At 38.7% G+C, this 19,014-nt stretch overlaps 1 protein-coding gene across 2 annotated transcripts in view; it reads right to left on the reverse strand.

Annotated features, from left to right (window-relative positions):
- Nucleotides 1-10,787: 10,787 nt before the first annotated feature.
- EPHA7 (EPH receptor A7) overlaps nt 10,788-19,014 on the reverse strand; it is a 171,816-nt gene continuing 163,589 nt past the window's right edge. For both annotated transcript variants that reach the window (XM_084623866.1, XM_084623865.1), the window contains exons 16-17: nt 15,750-15,905; nt 10,788-13,040 (exon numbers count right to left, since the gene is read on the reverse strand). In XM_084623866.1, coding sequence (XP_084479992.1) covers nt 12,926-13,040; nt 15,750-15,905 — 271 coding nt within the window. In that variant the 3' untranslated portion in view covers nt 10,788-12,925. The remainder of the gene's footprint in view (nt 13,041-15,749; nt 15,906-19,014) is intronic.

The raw sequence follows: 19,014 nt of genomic DNA on the forward strand, positions 1-19,014 counted from the left end.
AATCACCCTAAATACACCAAGAAATCCGTTATCTTCAGTCAGGCACTCAAATACCACAGAATATGTTCCAAGGATATACACCTCAACACATTTTAAATCACCTTCACAAACAGGGACTTTCCATCAGAGAAGAAGATCACTTCATGGACAGGTCATCCATATATCAAGAGAGAATATTTCACTACAGAAATAAAACCACCTCTGACCACAGACCCCTAATTGCCACCTACCACCCCACACTGGAATCCATGTGGGGTATCACGCAGAGACCACAGTCTGAAAGTAACCTTTACTGACCCCCCCCCCCTTCTGGCCTTCACACAACCCCCAACCTCCCCAAGCTTATCAGAACCTCTCCGCAGATCAGGACACACCAACTAAAAATGGCACCAGACCCTGTCAGAACACATGCAAAACCTGCTGATATATCTCCATTGCTATGATGATCACCACACCCCACAACACACCTTTCAAGATACATGGGTTTTACACATGCCTGTCACAACATGTGGTTTACCTCATTCAGTGCACTAATTGCCCCAATAGCAACTATGTGGGTGAAATGACACAATCATTATGCTTTCAGATGAACTCACACAGAAATACGATACAAGACAAAAACACCATATCATCTTTGGTGAACAATATAAAGTCATCACTCTATATATGATCTCTCAGTCCTCATCCTCAAAGGAAACCTGCATAACGTCTTCAAAAGACAAGATTTGGAGCTCAACTTCATAACTTTGCTAGACACTAAAAATCATGGACTGAATAGAGACGCTGGATTCATGCCTTATTACAACAATATGTAACCCATGAACCAATGCCCCCGCCAGTTTTTATTTTCCTTCTTTCCCCACTATGACTGGCGAAGTATTAGCAGACCACTTCACCTTGAATGGTCCCTAGAAATATGTGTTAACTACTTATGTTAAGCAATGTGTTCTACTTTGTATTTAGCTGTGATACTATGAGTACATTTCCAAAACCTGAAGAACTCTTGTAAGCTCAAAAGCATCTCTCTCTCACCAACAGAACTTGTTCCAATGAAATATATTACCTCACCCTCCTCAGCTCTCCTTTATCTGAAAAGGTTATTTTCCCCCAGTTAAGACAAATTTTATTTATTCTCCATTTGTTAATACTACATACATAGACCTCAAGGCCAGAAGGGACCATCATGATCATCTTGTCTGACCTCCTGCATTTCTCGGGTCACACAACCTTACCCACTGACTCCTGTAATAGACCCATAACCTCTGGCTGAGTTACTGAAGTCCTCAAATAATTATTTAAAGACTTCAAGTTTCAGAGAATCTACCATTTAGTCAGCAAGTGGCCCGTGTCCCACTCTGCAAAGGAAGGTGAAAAACCCAAAGGGTCTCTGCCAATCTGACTGGGAAGAAAATTCCTTCCAAACCCCAAATATGGAGATCAGTTGAACCCTGAGCATTTCAGCAAGACCCAACAGCCAGACACCGGGAAAGAATTCTCTGTGCTAACTCAGTGCCCTCCCCATTTACTGCCTCATTTCTGATCATAGTAGATTTTTGCTACTATTGGTTGCAAATGGACAACATAACATTGTAGGCAGTCTCATCATACCACCCCCCCACCCCGAAAACGTATCAAGCTCACTCTTGCAGCCAATTAGCAATTTTTCCCTCACTGCTCCTCTGATTGTTAGAAATCTTCACCTAATTTTCCCTTTACTCCTCTGATTGTTAGAAATCTTCACCTAATTTTAAGCCTAAACTTGCTGATGACCAATTTATATCTTTCTGTTCTTGTGTCAACATTGGCATTTACTCTCCCTCCCTGGTATTTATCCCTCAGCCTTCGTTTGATTAGTCTAAACAAGTCAAGCTCCTCTTTTGAGGTAGGTTTTCTATTCCTCTATTTCTTCTCTGCATCTATTCCAGTTTGACTTCATCTTTCTTAAACAGAGACCAGAATTGCACACAGGATGAGGGCTCACCATTACCTTGTATAATGGTAATATCACTTCCCTATATCTACTGGAAATACCTCATTTGGTGCATCCTAGGATTGCATTAGCCTTTTTCACGGCCAGGTACTGAGTGCAATGGCTTACAGACAAATACACAAACCCTGAATTATTAAGTGGATATGACCAAGCTAAATTACCATGTCATCTTATTTGTGCAACCTTGAAACTTATACCCTGTTTTTGTAGTTCCCCTTGTAGTTCCCCAATTTATCCTGATCTAGGCAGCAAAGTCAGTGGGGCCTGGCATGGACACAAAGGTTTATGTAGTAGGACTGCAGAGCAGTACTGGGGCCAGAAATGCTGGACTTTGTGGGGCAGGGTGCAATCTTTCTTATGTATGATCTTGTTATATGTGGGGTGGGGCCAGAGGCTCTGTTGTTGTACTCTGGTTCTCACACCTAGAACCCCAGGATTCAGCGACTGGGCAGAAGTAACCTTCATGGAATGGCTCCACACTTAGAAGGAGAGGGTTCCACTGACCTCAGCCCCTGCACATCTGCTCAGCATGGAGACCAGTGACATGGATTGGATGTAGGGCTGAGGATTTTGATTCACAAAAGGACAATGAATATTATCTTAAATTATTAAAAATAATTTAAAAATAAAACAAGTAATAAATCAGGGCAGGGGGGGGGGGAATAACCAAAAACAGGAGAAGAAAGAGGATTAATACTACCTAATAATAACTTTTCCTCAGGAAGAACATGCTGAGATGGTTTCATGCCAGTCAAGGAATGTTACACAGGTATACATAATGACACAGGACTTCTGCTTTCCTCATATCTGAAGTTAAACACTGTGAGTTTAGAACTTGAAAAATCAGCCTTAAGCACCATACACACTTTCGAATGTGGAAGAGAAAATATAAAATATCCATCTGCCTAGGATTTTCCATTTAAATTATTTCACAATATCTTTAAAAAATTATCCAGGTTGACATGATCCTATTCCAAAATATTGGTATTAAGAGCAGCATTGGATTCTCTGCTGACTTATTTTATAATGATTTGCTCCTACGTTTTCCATAGTTATTAGGCGACTTTGATATCCATAGCGTATGGGCCTTTCTATAGATATCTTCATGCTAAAAATATAATTTTAGTGCAAACTGATTTTTCTTCAGAAAATAATTCAGAAAGAGATAGAGAGAGAGAGAGGTAGTTTCCATACAGTTTTCATTAATCTATCTACATATTCTGAAATGCATAAGCAATAAGTTTGTGATACTAGTGCAGGCCTAGAGAAAAAGGAGAGAGATTTTCCCCCTATTAAATTCAGCTACAAATGTGCTGATCTGCAATGTATAAAAACTAAAGAAAGTTAAATAAATAATCACCCCCACAATGTCTTGCTTTCTTCATTTCAGCCCTAACTGTAGTGAGATTGTTTTGATTGTGTTAAATAGTAACATTTTCAGATGGGGTGGTGGATTTGGGTATTATTTCTAAAGATGTCATATTATCTCATCTTATCAGAGCTCTTGTTCCTCTAAGAGTTCATTTACATTCATTGTGGTTTTAACCACTCAGTATTCAACCTGTTCTTGTCATTGTCTTCTCGTGTTGCCAATCTGCTAACTATTTCTGTTCCTAGTTAGGGCCATGCGATCCTTCCCTCCCCAGACACACACAAACATAGTGTTTGCATGGAATGGATGATGGACAAATATAGGGGTCCCAGGAGTAAGATTCCTCTTGTCCAGAGTCTATGGACATCCCACTGAAGGAAGCAGTCAGGTCTGGTGTTTTGCAGAGTGGCAGGGAATGGTTCCAAACACCAAACTCTCAAAAATTTTAACGCCATAGTGAGCAGCAGTATTAACTTCCATTGGGGAATTTCTATTTTCCATTACCATGGTTCCTATTCCTAGCCCTAGACCACAGGTTCTGTTGGGTAATTAATGCCAGCACTGTCACTCTGGGTAAAAGGAGGACGAGACAGTGGTGCAAAGAGTTTGTTGCCCTCATTATGGAGCCCAACAAAAAATATTTCAAGACCTAGAGGGATCCCAGATTATTGATTCAGCAGGAGAATCATAGAATCCATGGAAGGGATCTCAAAGCAGGACTAATCCCCAACTAAATCATCCCAGCCAGGGCTTTGTCAAGCCTGACCTTAAAAATATCTAAGGAAGGAGATTCCACCACCTCCTCAGGTAACGCATTCCAGTGTTTTACACCCTCATAGTGAAAAAGTTTTTTCTAATATCCAACCTAAACCTCCCCCACTGCAACTTGAGACCATTACTCCTTGTTCTGTCATCAGCTACCACTGAGAACAGTCTAGATCCATCCTCTTTGGAACCCCCTTTCAGGTAGTTGAAAGAAGCTATCAACTCCCCCCTCCTTCTTCTCTTCCGCAGACTAAACAATCCCAGTTCCCTCAGCCTCTCCTCATAAGTCATGTGTTCCAGTCCCCTAATCATTTTTGTTGCCCTCCACTGGACTCTTTCCAATTTTTCCACATCCTTCTTGTAGTGTGGGGCCCTACTCAGTTGGATGGCCATGCTCTTTGTCTTTTCCCTTGGAGGGGAACTCAAATTTAAACTCATAGGGCTAACATTCACTCCTCAGCGTGCAGAGTGGTGCAATTTTCATCTCCCTGCATCACCTCTATATGAGGACAGACACTGCAGCTCTTTCACATGCAACCTCAATGGGAGAGCAACTTTCATTTGCAACCATGGCACCAGTCGAATGCCATTGATGAAATCTAGCTGACAAATGAACGGAATCTCTGTGTCTTGTGGGCAACATCTCTCTAAGATAGTTCTATGGGTGCCATCAGCCTAGCATCTGAGTACCGCACAATCTTTAATGTATTTATTTTTATACCACTTCTGTAAGGTAGGGAAGTGATGCAATCCCCATTTCACAGACTGGAAACTTAGGCACAGAGAAGTTAAGTGATTTGCCCAAAACCAGCCAGACAATCAGTAGTAGAGCAAGGAATTGAACCCAGCTCTCTCAAGTTGTAAGCTTTAATGATTTAACCCCTGAAGCTGGGTCCCTGGTTGGCAGTAGTTACTTTCTTGTCGAACCAGGGGTTTGGTACCTTGAGCCAGTGAATCTTGTCTTCACATAGACTTACCTCAAAAGACGGCCTGTAGATAGTCCTGCAGTAAGCCAGTGGAAACCAGCATAATCCTAGGTTGAATAAACACTAGTTTCCTAAGTAACATATCTCCTTGCACAAAATGCTGCTCATTACAATATTCATGTTTCTTTCTTCCCCTCTGTTTACAGATCTCCTCTCTCCAGGCAAAATCTTGAAGACAATAGCAAAACTCCTGTTGAGTTCTATAGGAGCCATATTTTGCCCTGTGACTTAGGTTGGGTCTCTGGGACTGGGACCCTGCCTTTTAATGTATTAGGTAAAGTCAAATGTATATTTATAACTCTGAATATATTTGATTCAGAGCATTAGTGATTTCTTTAATGTGCTCTTCCCCCCTCCCCCCCACTTTAAGTATTTAATTATTTTATTGTTGACTAACCTGTAGCTCATGAAAGCTTATGCTCAAATAAATGGGTTAATCTTTAAGGTGCCACAAGTCCTCCTTTTCTTTTTGGGTATCTCTCTGGCGCACAACTAGACTAAAGCATCTGAGAGCTCTGACATTCTACTTTAATATCAGTGGCACAGGCAGGCCTTTGGCTATAACAGAGCTAACCACTGGATGTGTTTTCCCTTGTTAACCACATTATTGTAGATGACCCCTAAATTATTGCTTCTTATTCCTTACAAACGCTTACCTTTCTACAATCAGGTGCTCAGTTCAATTTAACATGGGCAGTTTGGTCCATAGATGACTATATTTGCCATTCTTGATTTAGCTTCTCAGGTTTTAGAAATTATGTTCCCTTGTCTTCATCCAATATACATTTGGCTGACTGGATTAGTCTGGCATGGCTATATCTCGTCTTATTCTATGACTGTGATTGACTCTTCCTTGACTTGGGGTTCTTTCCTGGTCTAATCAAGTCTAATCAAGAGTTCACTTTGCCCAATTTGCATACCATCAGTGCTGAAATCTGCCATCATTATACCAGTCAAAGAAAGCCATTCTAGATTCCTCTGAGAGGAAATATCATCATACTTCACATTTTACTTTCATGCCTTTAATGTAAAAATTTCCTTTCATGTGTTTTTCAAGTCTGCTTCAATGGGCTGTGTACTACCAGTTGCTTTCCCATCTGTCTCAATTTAGTTTCTTTGACAAATTCCAATCTGGCCTTCAGAAAAATCATAGTATTAAAAACACTCCACTCAAGGTTATTAGCCATATTTTATTAACTATGAGACTTTAAAAATAAATTTTGATGCTTCTTGGCCTCCCTGCAAGCTTTTGAAACTTGACATTATAGAACTCCACACCATTGTCACACATTCTAAACATCTTCACATTTCCCCCTGTTGTTGCACTCACTTTCTGGTTCCAGTCAAGTGCAGGACAAGGGTTTTGCTTTTTAATTTTTAATGCTTTTCATGATCTTACTGCACATAACCTACCAGGTCTCTTAATCTCATAAATTTCTAATAGTACCCATCACTCTTAAACTGTACACCATTTATCCGTCCTAAATGCCCAAACGCAGTTTCATGGGTATCACACATTCACTGTTGTGGCATTTAGGTTATGGAAGCCTGTACCTTAACACAGTGGCCCTCAATCTTTCCAGACTACTGTACCCCTTTCAGGAGTCTGATTTGTCTTGCATACCCCCAAGTTTCACCTCACTTAAAAACTACTTGCTTACAAAAATCAGACATAAAAATACAAAAGTGTCACAGCACACTACTACTGAAAAATTGCTAACTTTCTCATTTTTACCATACAATTATAAAATAAATCAATTGGACTATAAATATTGTACGTACATTTCAGTGTATGGTATATAGAGCAGTATAAACAAGTCATTGTCTGTATGGAATTTTAGTTTGTACTGACTTCACTACTGCTTTTTATGGACCCTATTTTAAAACTGGGCAAATATGTACCCCCCTGGTTGAGAATCGCTGCCTTAACATGTGTAAGCCACCCAACTTAACACATTTTAAATATATTCTTTAAAACAAAAGCAAAAACTATCTAGCTTGCTTACTGCTTCCATTCAGCTCTAGGATACAACGCATTTTTATTTCCGTCTTTTAATCTGGTATGTAATATCCTTCAGTAATTATACATGTTCTGCAAAGGACTATATAGAATGCAATACCAATAAGGACAGAAGAACCAAGTAATATTTTGGGTTTCATGACATTTATGGTCTCTTTTTTTGGTCATGTTTTTTGTACGTTCACCAACCTCTTATTTTTTTCCCCTTCAAACCACTGTTTTTCAAGGGAAATTTAATTTAAGTCTGTATATTCCTAAGTAGATGGAAGGCTGCACTGTTCAAGCAATAAATATTCTTGCTTGAAAGTAATTGTTGGCCAGACTTCTGATTCTTAGGGGAATAATGGGGAAAATATGCTGCTGCCCAGAATTTGAGTTTTACGGGAACTAAAATGATTCTAAAAGAGCTTGGCTTATTTAACTTACTAAAATGATAGCTGAGAAGGAATATGACTGCTCTCTATAAATACATCACAGAGGTAAACAGCAAGGAGGGACGCGAGCTATTTAAGATAAAGTACAATGTTGGCACAAGAACAGGTAAAATCTGGCCACAAATACATTTAGGTTGAAAATTAAAAGAAGGTTTCTAACTATCAGAGGAGTTAGATTTTGGAACAGTCTTCCAATAGCTGTGGGGGCAAAAAATCCAACTAGTTTTTGCCTGAAAAATGTATATACAAGATTTATGACCAGGTTGTCTGTGTTAGCAAGGGACTGGACTTGATGACCTAGGAGGTCCCTTCTGGTCCTATGTGCTACCTCAAAGCTCAGACATTTTGAGTTGTCTCCTAAATCCGGAATCTACCATCTTCAGGTAGCTACCAAATTTGATAAAAACAATTACTCTGTCACATTGTATCGGTTTTGTTTAACTCATCTGAGTACACACAATAACTTTCCTGGGCCAATCCCCTGAAACTGGAGTTTGGTATTACTGCAGCCTCAGCTTAGGTGTCAGAGTTATTGTAGGCAAGCATTTGTCTCACACATTTCTTATACCGGGATTTCTAACCTGGACCAGGGACCTGGCCTCTTCCCCTGCCTTCCATATATGCTCTATTTAAATAAATAATTTTGAAATAGAAAAACAACAGACATTTGTGAAAAGAGTTATATCATTTTTAACTTCAGAAATGGTATGGTTGGCTTTTAAAAAAAGGTAGGTTTTAACTTCTAACTTTTTGAGTATTCTTTTTTTTAAAAGTGAAGTGACAAAAGGACATACTCTTATTTTGGTTCAGTAACATCATACTCCGTGTTTACTGCCCATTATCTGATCCATTCTGTTTCTAAGAGGTAGAATGCCTGCTGAAACTCACCCTGGGCCAATGTACTTCTGCATCACTTCTAATTATGGGCTATGCATAAATGACACAAATCTACCCTAAATTAGTAATATAATTTGTTATACTGTAGTTATATTGCTATATATAAATCCTTTTGGAAGTTAAGGACAAATTCTGCTTATTTCAACTCTTACCTGACAAATATAAAGTAAAACTCATTCCCTACATTAAAGTAATAGTTTTTGTAACATTCCAAACACTGGGAAATTATTTTCTGTGAATTAGTAGTGGAGAAAAGCAAAATATAATTTAAAATAATTTCTTTAAACTAACTCAGTGGATGCCAAATGAATCCAGTTTAAACATATCAAAAACTAATTTTTAAATGGTGAATACAAACGGAGCTGAATTATTGAGATATTAAAAACAACATTCAAGTTTTAGATACATAAAAGCATTTTTTTCCTTCCTGGAGTTTTTTAACATGACCATGTCAGAGTTTCAGTTAAACATGATTTTATCCAAACAATAACTATCATATATGATCACATAGCCTCTTGAGTGAAGTTATATGTAAATGAACATTCCAATTTATTTTAGATGTTATAGAAGTGCAATTTACCAGTGGGACAGTTGGGTCTTTCACTGGAACATCAACACAATTAGAGCAATAAAGAATTAATATCCTACTTAACAATTGCAGGTAGATGATTCATTGCACATTGTTGGAAGCGACAAGTGTGTTTTAAGAAAATCTGGAAGATATTGGTGATGGAAGAGCTTATTTAGTTATAAAACGAAAATTTGGTTCATTCGGAAAAAATAACTTTCTAGCAGTCAAGCACACACAAGGAGAAATTCTAATCTGATTTACACCCTGTACAACGCCAGTGACTTCAATTTAGTTGGATGGGGTACAAGGCTAGAATTTGATCCGCGTGATTTGTTTCATTTTCTAAATAATTGGAAACTTTTTTTTTTAATTTCCACATTTTCTTCCACTGCTCGCCAAATGCTTGAGTCTCAATAGAAGATTCCAACCTTTTTCTGCCATTGTTTTCCTTACCCTGTTCCATCTCTCTTCAAACATAGAGAATTGAAAGCAACATTATAATGTTGATGCTTTGCCAGCTAAAAATTGGATATGCATACATATACTCCTAATTGCAATAATGTTCTAGCCAGAAAGATAGACTGGGTATTTGAATATTGATTGTGCTTTGAAGGTCTGTCCTGCCTTTTTCAAAGGCATACGAATATGTAGCAACTTTAAGGCAGTCAAGAGAGATAGATGATCAATGTTTTATCATCTATTCAAAGCATCTGACTTGGCTATGACCGTAAAGGGGAAAGATAAAGTGGACATAATCATTATTATGAGCCTCATTTTAAAATTTCTTTGCCTAAAGTTAAGATTTCAAACCTGCATTGATAAGTCCATGATGCCTAGCAACTCCTAAAGGTGCAGAGTGGCCCTCAACTCTTATTAAAAAGGAATAGCATTGCATCTTGCATGATCGAGCCCCTGAACCCAAACGTTTTCAAAAGTGGGTGCTTGAAGTTCAACTCCTAAATCCATAGTTAGGTACTTAAGTAAGTGGCTTGATATGGAAAATAATTGATCACCCTACAGCTTCTAAACTATGAGGCCCCAATATAGCAAGGCATTTAATCACATGTTAAGTTAACCCTTATTCAGCAAAGCACTTAAATATCTGCTCAAGGTTAAGCATGTGCCCAAGTCCCATGAAGGGTCTACAAAGTGAACCACATGATATCTTGCTGAGTCAAGGACTGAATGCTGGAGAAGGCTCAACACTTTTGAAAGTCAGACCACTTAGAACTTCTTCTTTCATACGGCTTGGCTAGGTAGCAATGATTACAAATTTGTATCTAGATTTGATAGCCAGCACATTGCTGCAGCAGTGAGCTGGTGAATGTATTTCAGGCCCTTGGTGAAAGAACAAAGGGGACACTCAGATATGATGTGTTTCATCGTTTGTGCCTCTTGAACACAGTCGCATACAGGTGTTTGCCTCATTTTCCATTTAAAGAGGGTTTGTCCACAACTCCCATGAGATGTGTATATTTAGAACTGGGGCTTTCAAAATGGCCTAGTGGAGTTAGGCACCCAAATTCCATTGCAATATGATGGGATGTGGGCAGCTGAGTACATTAGGCCCCTTTGAAAAGTCCAGCCTAGGTTCCTTATTGTAGATTTAGTGTCAAGATTTTCAAAACTGGCTGCCTACAACACAACACAATTGCTAACTTAAGTGCTGGAAGGTTTAGGTGCATTAGACTGAAAATTTGGGGTTGTGGTGCATTTTGTCTTCTAATATTAATAATTTTCTAAAAAAAAATTAACAGTAAAAAAAGCCTGCTGACTTATGTGTATGCAAATAACTTCATTTCTTCTGAGTTGATAATCTAATGGTAAAGAAGAATCTTCGCCGTTCTTTCTTATAGCCAAACCAGGCCATAAAGTATGCTTCTCAACATGACTGCAAAGGGTTGTGAATTGTATAAACGATCATATATGGACACTGAAAAATAATCCTTGTGAACATTGTGTTATAGTTCCAAAAATATATTTACAGTCTATTACAAAGATTACAAATGGAAGTGTCTATGTAACGGGATTATGCTAATTAAAAGCTTTTTACAGATTTTCTTCAACGAAGGCAGAAGGAGAAGAAAATTGGTATAATCAAAGTGATTTTTCTAATCAAACAAATAAATAAAATGGAAAATGTAACACTGTACAGCGATAAAAAAAGGGGTGGGGTGGAGGAAGGAATGATCCATTTGAGTTTTCTGTAGCTGTCTTTGGTCCTAAATGTGGGAAAACACATTATGTAGCACTGAAAATACATGTTCTTTTGTGACGCTCTGCAAGTAAAATAGAAAAATATAGTGCATTTTCAATGTATTCAGAGCTCACTACACAGAAATGTGTGTACAAAACAAGACAGTATAAATTAAATTTACAAGTTTTACAAAGGAACATTTACAGTTTTTTTGTGGATGCCCACATTATCAAACAAGACCAATTCATGACTGATCCCTGGGATCTTTCTCTATCAAAATCAACGGAAGCAGCCCAATTCTCTTTGGAAGTTCAGCATTTCACTGAAGGGGTAGTTCACAATTTTCATAATTTCTGAAAGCATCTCTCTGATGTGTATACATTCCTGCAATATCTGTAGCCACGCTTTCTTATTGCTTATGGTAGTTTAACATTTTAGTTAAATAAGGTACATATATAAATAAAAATGGTGTAAAAGTTTTTAATTGAGCAAGTACTTTTGCACTCAAGTTCCCAAATGAATGTGTGTGTGTGTGTATGGTGTTGGTGTTGAGAGCAATGAAAGCTAGTAAACAATGTGAAAATTCTGAACTGCCCCTTGCCTCATGCTCTACAGTTCTAATATCAAAGGTAAATTCTTATTCTCACAGCTGGACTGCACTCAACTGAAATGCATATAAAATATATGCCAGCCATTTCTCTCAGATTTGCTAATGCAGAGCATTGAAAAAAATGTGATGTGCTCAGATTAAAATAGGTAACACTGGAGAACTGCACCTGACTTCTGAGGCACTCCTATTATCATCCACTCCATAAAATACCTCAGTTGGTTTACAGTTATGGATCTACTCCTTAAAAAATCTCATCTTAAATCTAGTCCATTAAAATCATCTTGCAAACAATTTGTTAAAAGTGCCTTGGACTACTTAGGGGTCATTATTGCTTTTTTTTCTTTTTTTCTTTAAAAGATAATATATGTTTAACCTTAAAAAATTCTTTAAAAAATATCAGAGCTCTTAGCAACTTGCATTTTCTTGACTCCCTGCCAGTTAGCAAACCATGTCAATACAGTGTTGATTTAACAGAATAAAATGGCACAAAAAAGGATATCAATGTTTGGACAGATATATGTTGCTCAGTCATGCTTGTTACATTTCTAAAACTTCTAGTAACCTTTCAGAGGTACCCAGTGTAGTAATGTGTCATAGAATTAGCCCTAGAAAGGTCCAGAGATATAAACATCATACTAAAAGAAGGTCTTTATGAAGAATAAACACAAATGATTAAAAAAAGATTCTTAAATCAAGATTTAAGGAAAATATTTTGCTGAATTTAACAATAGTATCATGATTTTATCTGACAAATATACTCTTTTTTAAATTCTTTATGTACATTTTAAAAAGTCTATTAGATAAAAAGGAGGTTAGAGAGCTCAAGGTGTTTGTATGTGTTTCAGGTAGTACTTTGTTTATTGTCACTGCTGTTTTCCTTGCCATCAGTGGTGGATCCCAATTCCCTTTTAGTAACCTCTGGTGGCACTTAGGAGTTCAAGTCTGTAGGTGCTTCTTGTAGATCTTCTCTTCACTGCAGGAAGGACCCAGGAGATCAAGTGTCTTCCAGCAGCACTTCATGTATACTGAAGGCCAGTGCTGTTCTCTCAGTCCGTTACCTCCCTCATAAGGGAGAAATGTCTATCACACTTGGATGCCAGTGCCATGTAAATGTAGCATTTGTGCTCTCATAGTCTGAATGCTGCTCATAATTTTCTTTTGATGACCAACCAACGTGATCCCTAAACTCATCACATCACTGGGAAAGATAAATGTGTACAGTATTAATTATTCGATGTACAGTGCACTTATATGGGATAAAGGAGTCACTTAAAACTGAGTAGTACCCTGGGCACCCATGTTTGAATATACCAAAGCTATACTGGAGCCTCATATCAATATTGTGAATTGTGCCTAAAACCCTACTCGATCTTCTCATCAGAAATATACACATTTCCCTAGTTTTGGGAGTGAGATAACATTGTTTTGCATCACTTATCATGTGTAACTGTACCTACGAAGAAAACTCAGTGTAGGAAAACACTCCGACTGGGATGCTTTCAGGATAAAGTCACTGTATAAAAGGAAGATTACTGTGACCACATTGTGCCCTTTAGAGACATGCATGTAGGAAACCTCCGCTACCATATAGGTGGAAGGTAGGGTGGAGCTGTCTCTATAACGCCATCCCCACTACGTTCTGACCTGCAAAGCCTCTCTGGGAAGAGGGTGGAATGGGCAGGGCCTGCGGCTCTGCTTCATGAAAGCCAAGAAGACCTCTAAGAGACCACAGAGCCAATATAGAGGCACACTCGACCTCCAGCAAACCTTTGTGCTCATGCTAACCACCTGGTTCCTTTGCAAGGATGCAAATCCCTTTCTCCACAACACAGACAGCATGCAAAAAGGGTACCCACATGGCCCCTTAGTATGCCAACATTTTTACGGCTGACTTAGAACAATGCTTCCTCAGCTCTTATCCTCTTACACACCTACTCTACTTGCGCTACATTGATGACATCTTCATCATCTGGACCTATGGGAAGGAGGCCCTTGATGAATTCCACCAAGATTTCAACGATTTCCACCCTACCATCAACCTCAGCCTGGACCAGTCGACACAAGAGGTCCACTTCCTAGACACTACAGTTCTAATAAGTGATGGTCACATAAACACCACCCTATACCGGAAACCTACTGACCGCTATACTTACCTACATGCCTCCAGCTTTCATCCAGACCACATCACACGATCCATTGTCTATAGCCAAGCTCTAAGATACAACTGCATTTGCTCCGATCCCTCAGACAGAGACAAACACCTACAAGATCTCTATCAAGCATTCTTAAAACTGCAATACCCACCTGGTTACGTGAAGAAACAGACTGACAGAGCCAGAAGGGTACCAAGAAGTCACCTACTACAAGACAGGCCCAACAAAGAAAGTAACAGAATGCCACTAGCCATCACCTACAGCCCCCAACTAAAACCTCTCCAGCGCATCATCAAGGATCTACAACCTATCCTGAAGGACAATCCCTCACTTTCACAGACCTTGGGAGACAGGCCAGTCCTCGTTTATAGACAGCCCCCAAACCTGAAGCAAATACTCACCAGCAACTATATACCACACAACAAAAACACCAAACCCTGCTACAAACCCCGGTGCCAACTCTGTGCATGTATCTATTCAAGGGACACCATCATAGGACCTAACCACATCAGCGACACCATCAAGGGCTCATTCACCTGCACATCTACCAATGTGATATATGCCATTGTGCCAGCAATGCCCCTCTGCCATGTACATTGGTCAAACTGGATAGTCTCTACGCAAAAGAACAAATGGACACAAATCTGACATCAGGATCATAACAGTCAAAAACCAGTAGGAGAACACTTCAGTCTCTCTGGTCACTCAATAACAGACCTAAAAGATGCAATTCTTCAAGAAAAAACTTCAAAAACAGATTCCAATGTGAAGCTGCAGAACTGGAATTAATTTGAAAACTGGATATCATCAGGCCTGAATAGAGACTGGGAGTGGTTGCGTCATTACAAAAAGAAACTTAATTTCCCCAATACTAATTTCTACCTACTGTTGCTCACACCTTCTTGTCAAATGTCTGTAATGGACAGCTCTCTTATCACTTCAGAAGTTATTTTTCCTCCCTTGGTATCCTGCTGTTAATTGATTTATCTTGTTAGACTGACCTCACACTTGCTAAAGCAACCCCCATCCTTTCATGTATTTATACCTGCTCCTGTATTTTCACTCGATGTACCTGATGAAGTGGGTTCTAGCCCACAAAAGCTTATGCCCAAATAAATTTGTTAGTCTCTAAGGTGCCACAAGGACTCCTTGTTATTTTTTCAAAATCTTCCAGTCCTTGAGATATGGTCGTTAGCAGGGAGTGATCTGGGGGTGGTGGTGGGGTGATTTTCATATACATTAAAAAATGGGCTACAATCTTTCTGAGAGTCTGGTACATATGTACTACCCAGGTGGCCCAAAAATTCAAACACTGGCCATATCTGGGCAGCTGAGAATTCCCCCTTTTAGTGGGAGCTCTCAGCTGCCACGGCCAGCTTCTAAGCCTCCTGCCTCCTCAGCCCGAGCATAAGGACATGCCAGGGAGGAGAAGGGGGTTGTTCCTGTTCCACTGATGTCCTCTGCCAATTTTATGTTGGCAGACAGTCCTAAAATGACTGTTACTAACTGGAATAGGTTAGAGATGCTGCTGGGCTGCTCTAAACTACACTAATTGTGTAGGGCAGAGAATCAAGAAGACAGGATCTGCTCCCTGGACTCACTCTCCTGTGCTGAGTAAACCTCAGTGAGGACAGAATCTGGCCTTACGAACTGAGTTTGTACTATTTGGGTCTAGTATTTTGCAACTTAATATTATTTGGCTTTTACCTAGAAGGTTGCTAAATGTAGGTCAAACATGCCCAGTGCCAACTTACTCAATAGTCATCCTGGCTACTGATTCAAGAGAGTTGTAGCCTGCTGCTGTGAAGTTATCCTTATATCTTTCCATCTTAATAGCTTGTAACCATTCTCCTACAGAGCAGAACGTGGTGAAATCGGGAGTGTTCTGGTCCAGAAGAGGGCTAATTGGTCTAGGCAGAAGAAAACAGTAACATAAATTGTTTCCTAAAATACTAAACCATAACAGAGTATTTGGCAGAGTCAGAGAAGGTGGAGGATAGAAATAGGAATAGAAAAATATAGGGTCAAATATGCAATTTCACCTGTTCTGTTAATTGTTTGCTATGGCTAGCAATCACGTATGTAAGAGTATTTTGCAGCTTTTGGTAACGTTCCCCTTAGCATATTGTAATGCATGACAAAAGTTCATTAAGAGTGAAGTCAACCTGATGGGCTACTGTTATCCACTGGAAATCAACATTCTTTTTTATTATCTGTAGGGCTGTCAAGTGATTAACAAAAATAATCGCAATTAACTGCACTGTTAAACAATAGAATACCATTTATTTAAATATTTGTGGATGTTTTCTACATTTTAAAATATATTGATTTCAATTACAACACAGCAAACACAGATTACAGTGCTCACTTTATATTTGTTTTTGATTACAAGTATTTGGACTGTAAAAAAGAAGAAAATAAATAGTATTTTTCAATTCACTTAATACAAGTACTGTATTGAAATCTCTTTATCAGGAAAGTTGAACTTCCAAAGGTAGAATTATGTACAAAAAAACCTGCATTTAAAAATAAAACAGTGTAAAACTTCAGAGCCTGCAAGTCCACTCAGTCCTACTTGTTCAGCCAATTGCTCAGACAAACAAGTGAGAATAGGTGTTCTCATGGCACTGTTGCAGTCAGCATTGTAAGATATTTACGTGCCAGATGTGCTAAAGATTCATATGTCCCTTCATGCTTCAATGCCATTCTAGGGGACATGCGTCCATGCTGACGACAGGTTCTGCTCGATGACCATCCAAAGAAGTGCAGACTGATGCATGTTCATTTTCATTACCTGAGTCAGATGCCATCAGCAGAAGGTTGATTTTCTTTTTTGGTGGTTCAGGTTCAGTAGGTTCTGCATCAGAATGTTACTCTTTTAAGACTTCTGAAAGCATGCTCCACACCTCATCCCTCTCAGATTTTGGAAGGCACTTCAGATTCTTAAACCTTGGGTTGAGTGCTGTAGTTATCTTTAGAAATCTCACATTAGTACCTTCTTTGCGTTTTGTCAATCTGAAGCAAAAGTGTTCTTAAAATTTTTACTTCTGGAGGAATTCTGCGTCACTGCGTGTGCGCAGAATTCATGACCCCAGCAGATTTCTTTGCTTTCCCCCCAGAAAAATGACTTCTGACAGGGAAGCAAAAGGAAGCCGCAAGAGTGGTCACACACCCTTTTCCGGAAGCGCAGGCAGGTTGGTTCAGGCACCGGAGCAGCCAATAGAGATGTAAATCACCGCAGTCGTGTGTGTGAGAGAGAGAGACACTTTGTCCCTCTCGCTCGCTTTTGCAGCATGCTTGGCATGGAGGGGCAGGGTTTCGGGGTGTTTCTGAGGAGGTAGGCATGGGACAAACACTGTCCTTTCAGGCGGAGCAGAACATAGCAGCCTGCCTGCTTAATGAATTGTTCCCATTCTCTTTGCGAATTCCCCCAGGAGTAAAATAGGTGTAAAAGTTTTAAAGCTCCTTTACATTGCCAGAGTGGTATAAAGGACAGTATGGCCTTATAAATGCTTATGGTGCTTTAGTGATCAGAATTGGTCTAAATTTTTGGACTAAATTTTGAGTTTGGTTCCTCAGCCCTCACTTGGTCTTCAATTGGCTATGATGCAACACTGAGCGTGTGGCTGCATATATCTGTTGACTAATAACTAAAAATAAAGATCAAACCTATGTACATTACTATTAGGCAAGGGGGTTTGGGAATTTTCTCTAATGCTCCCCACCTCAATTCTCTATCCATTTTATAATAGTTTAAATAAATTACCAAAATAATTGAAACCAGAGTGATTATATTGCATTATTTTGACAAATAAAGAAAGCAAAATTTTATAATATCATGCACCAATTTTTTAAGTTTCTGCTGCAGAATTATTAGTTTTTTGGCGCAGAATTCCCCCATGAGTAGCTATAATATGAAATATATGGCAGAATGCAGGTAAAACAGAGCAGAACACATACAATTCTCCCCCACAGAGTTCAGTCACAAATTTAATTAACGCATTATTTTTTTAATGAGTGTCATCAGCATGGACGCATTATATCCTGTAAATATAAACAAACTTGTTTGTCTTAGCGATTGGCTGAACAAGAAGTAGGACTGAGTGGACTTGTAGGCTCTGAAGTTTTACATTGTTTCATTTTTGAGTGCAGTTATGTAACAAAAAAACCCTATATTTGTAAGTTGCACTTTCACGATAAAGAGAGTGCACTACAGTACTTGTATGAGGTGAATTGAAAAATACAATTTCTTTTGTTTATCATTTTTACAGTGCAAAAATTTGTAATGAAAATAATATGAAATATATGACAGAAAATATACACTTTAATTTCAGTTAACACCAAATACAATATATAGGAAAATGTAGAAAAATATCCAACATATTTAATAAATTTCAATTTGTATTCTATTAACAGTGCGATTAAAACTGCGATTATTTTTTTTAAAATCACGATTAATTTTTTTGAGTTAATCGTGTGAGTTAACCAATTAATCAACAATCCTAATTATTTGTATTATAGTAGCACCAAACAAGATCAGGGCCCCATTGCCCTGGACCCTGTACAAGAACATCATCAAAAACAGAATCCCCGCCCCAAATTGCTTGCGATTCAAATAGATAAAACAGACAAAGGATGGAGGGAAACAGAAAGAGAGAAAGATGCAGTGACTTTCCTCAGGTCACACATGAGGTCAGTCTCAGAGCTGGGATCTGAACATGGGACTCCTGACACAAGATAACTGTGACTGAGTAACTCATGGGAGCAGGCAAGTTATAAGAAGAAAACATTGAAGTCATACCAAAAAATTAAGTAAGATCAAATGGCTGAATGGAATTAAAAATAGAGTCATGAGGGTAAACAGGAGAGGTCACTCTGCAGCACAGTATAAAAAGGGTGGCTATATAGACACTGTATTTAAGCTTGGCAGAATTTGATTCTTTTTTATATTTTTGACAGAAAACAATGTTTATTTTTAAGAAAATTGTATTGATTACATTTTCACAGTTCTGGGAAATC

Source organism: Lepidochelys olivacea, assembly GCF_965140295.1.
Source record: "Lepidochelys olivacea isolate rLepOli2 genome assembly, chromosome: 3".
Taxonomy (NCBI): Eukaryota; Metazoa; Chordata; order Testudines; family Cheloniidae; genus Lepidochelys; species Lepidochelys olivacea.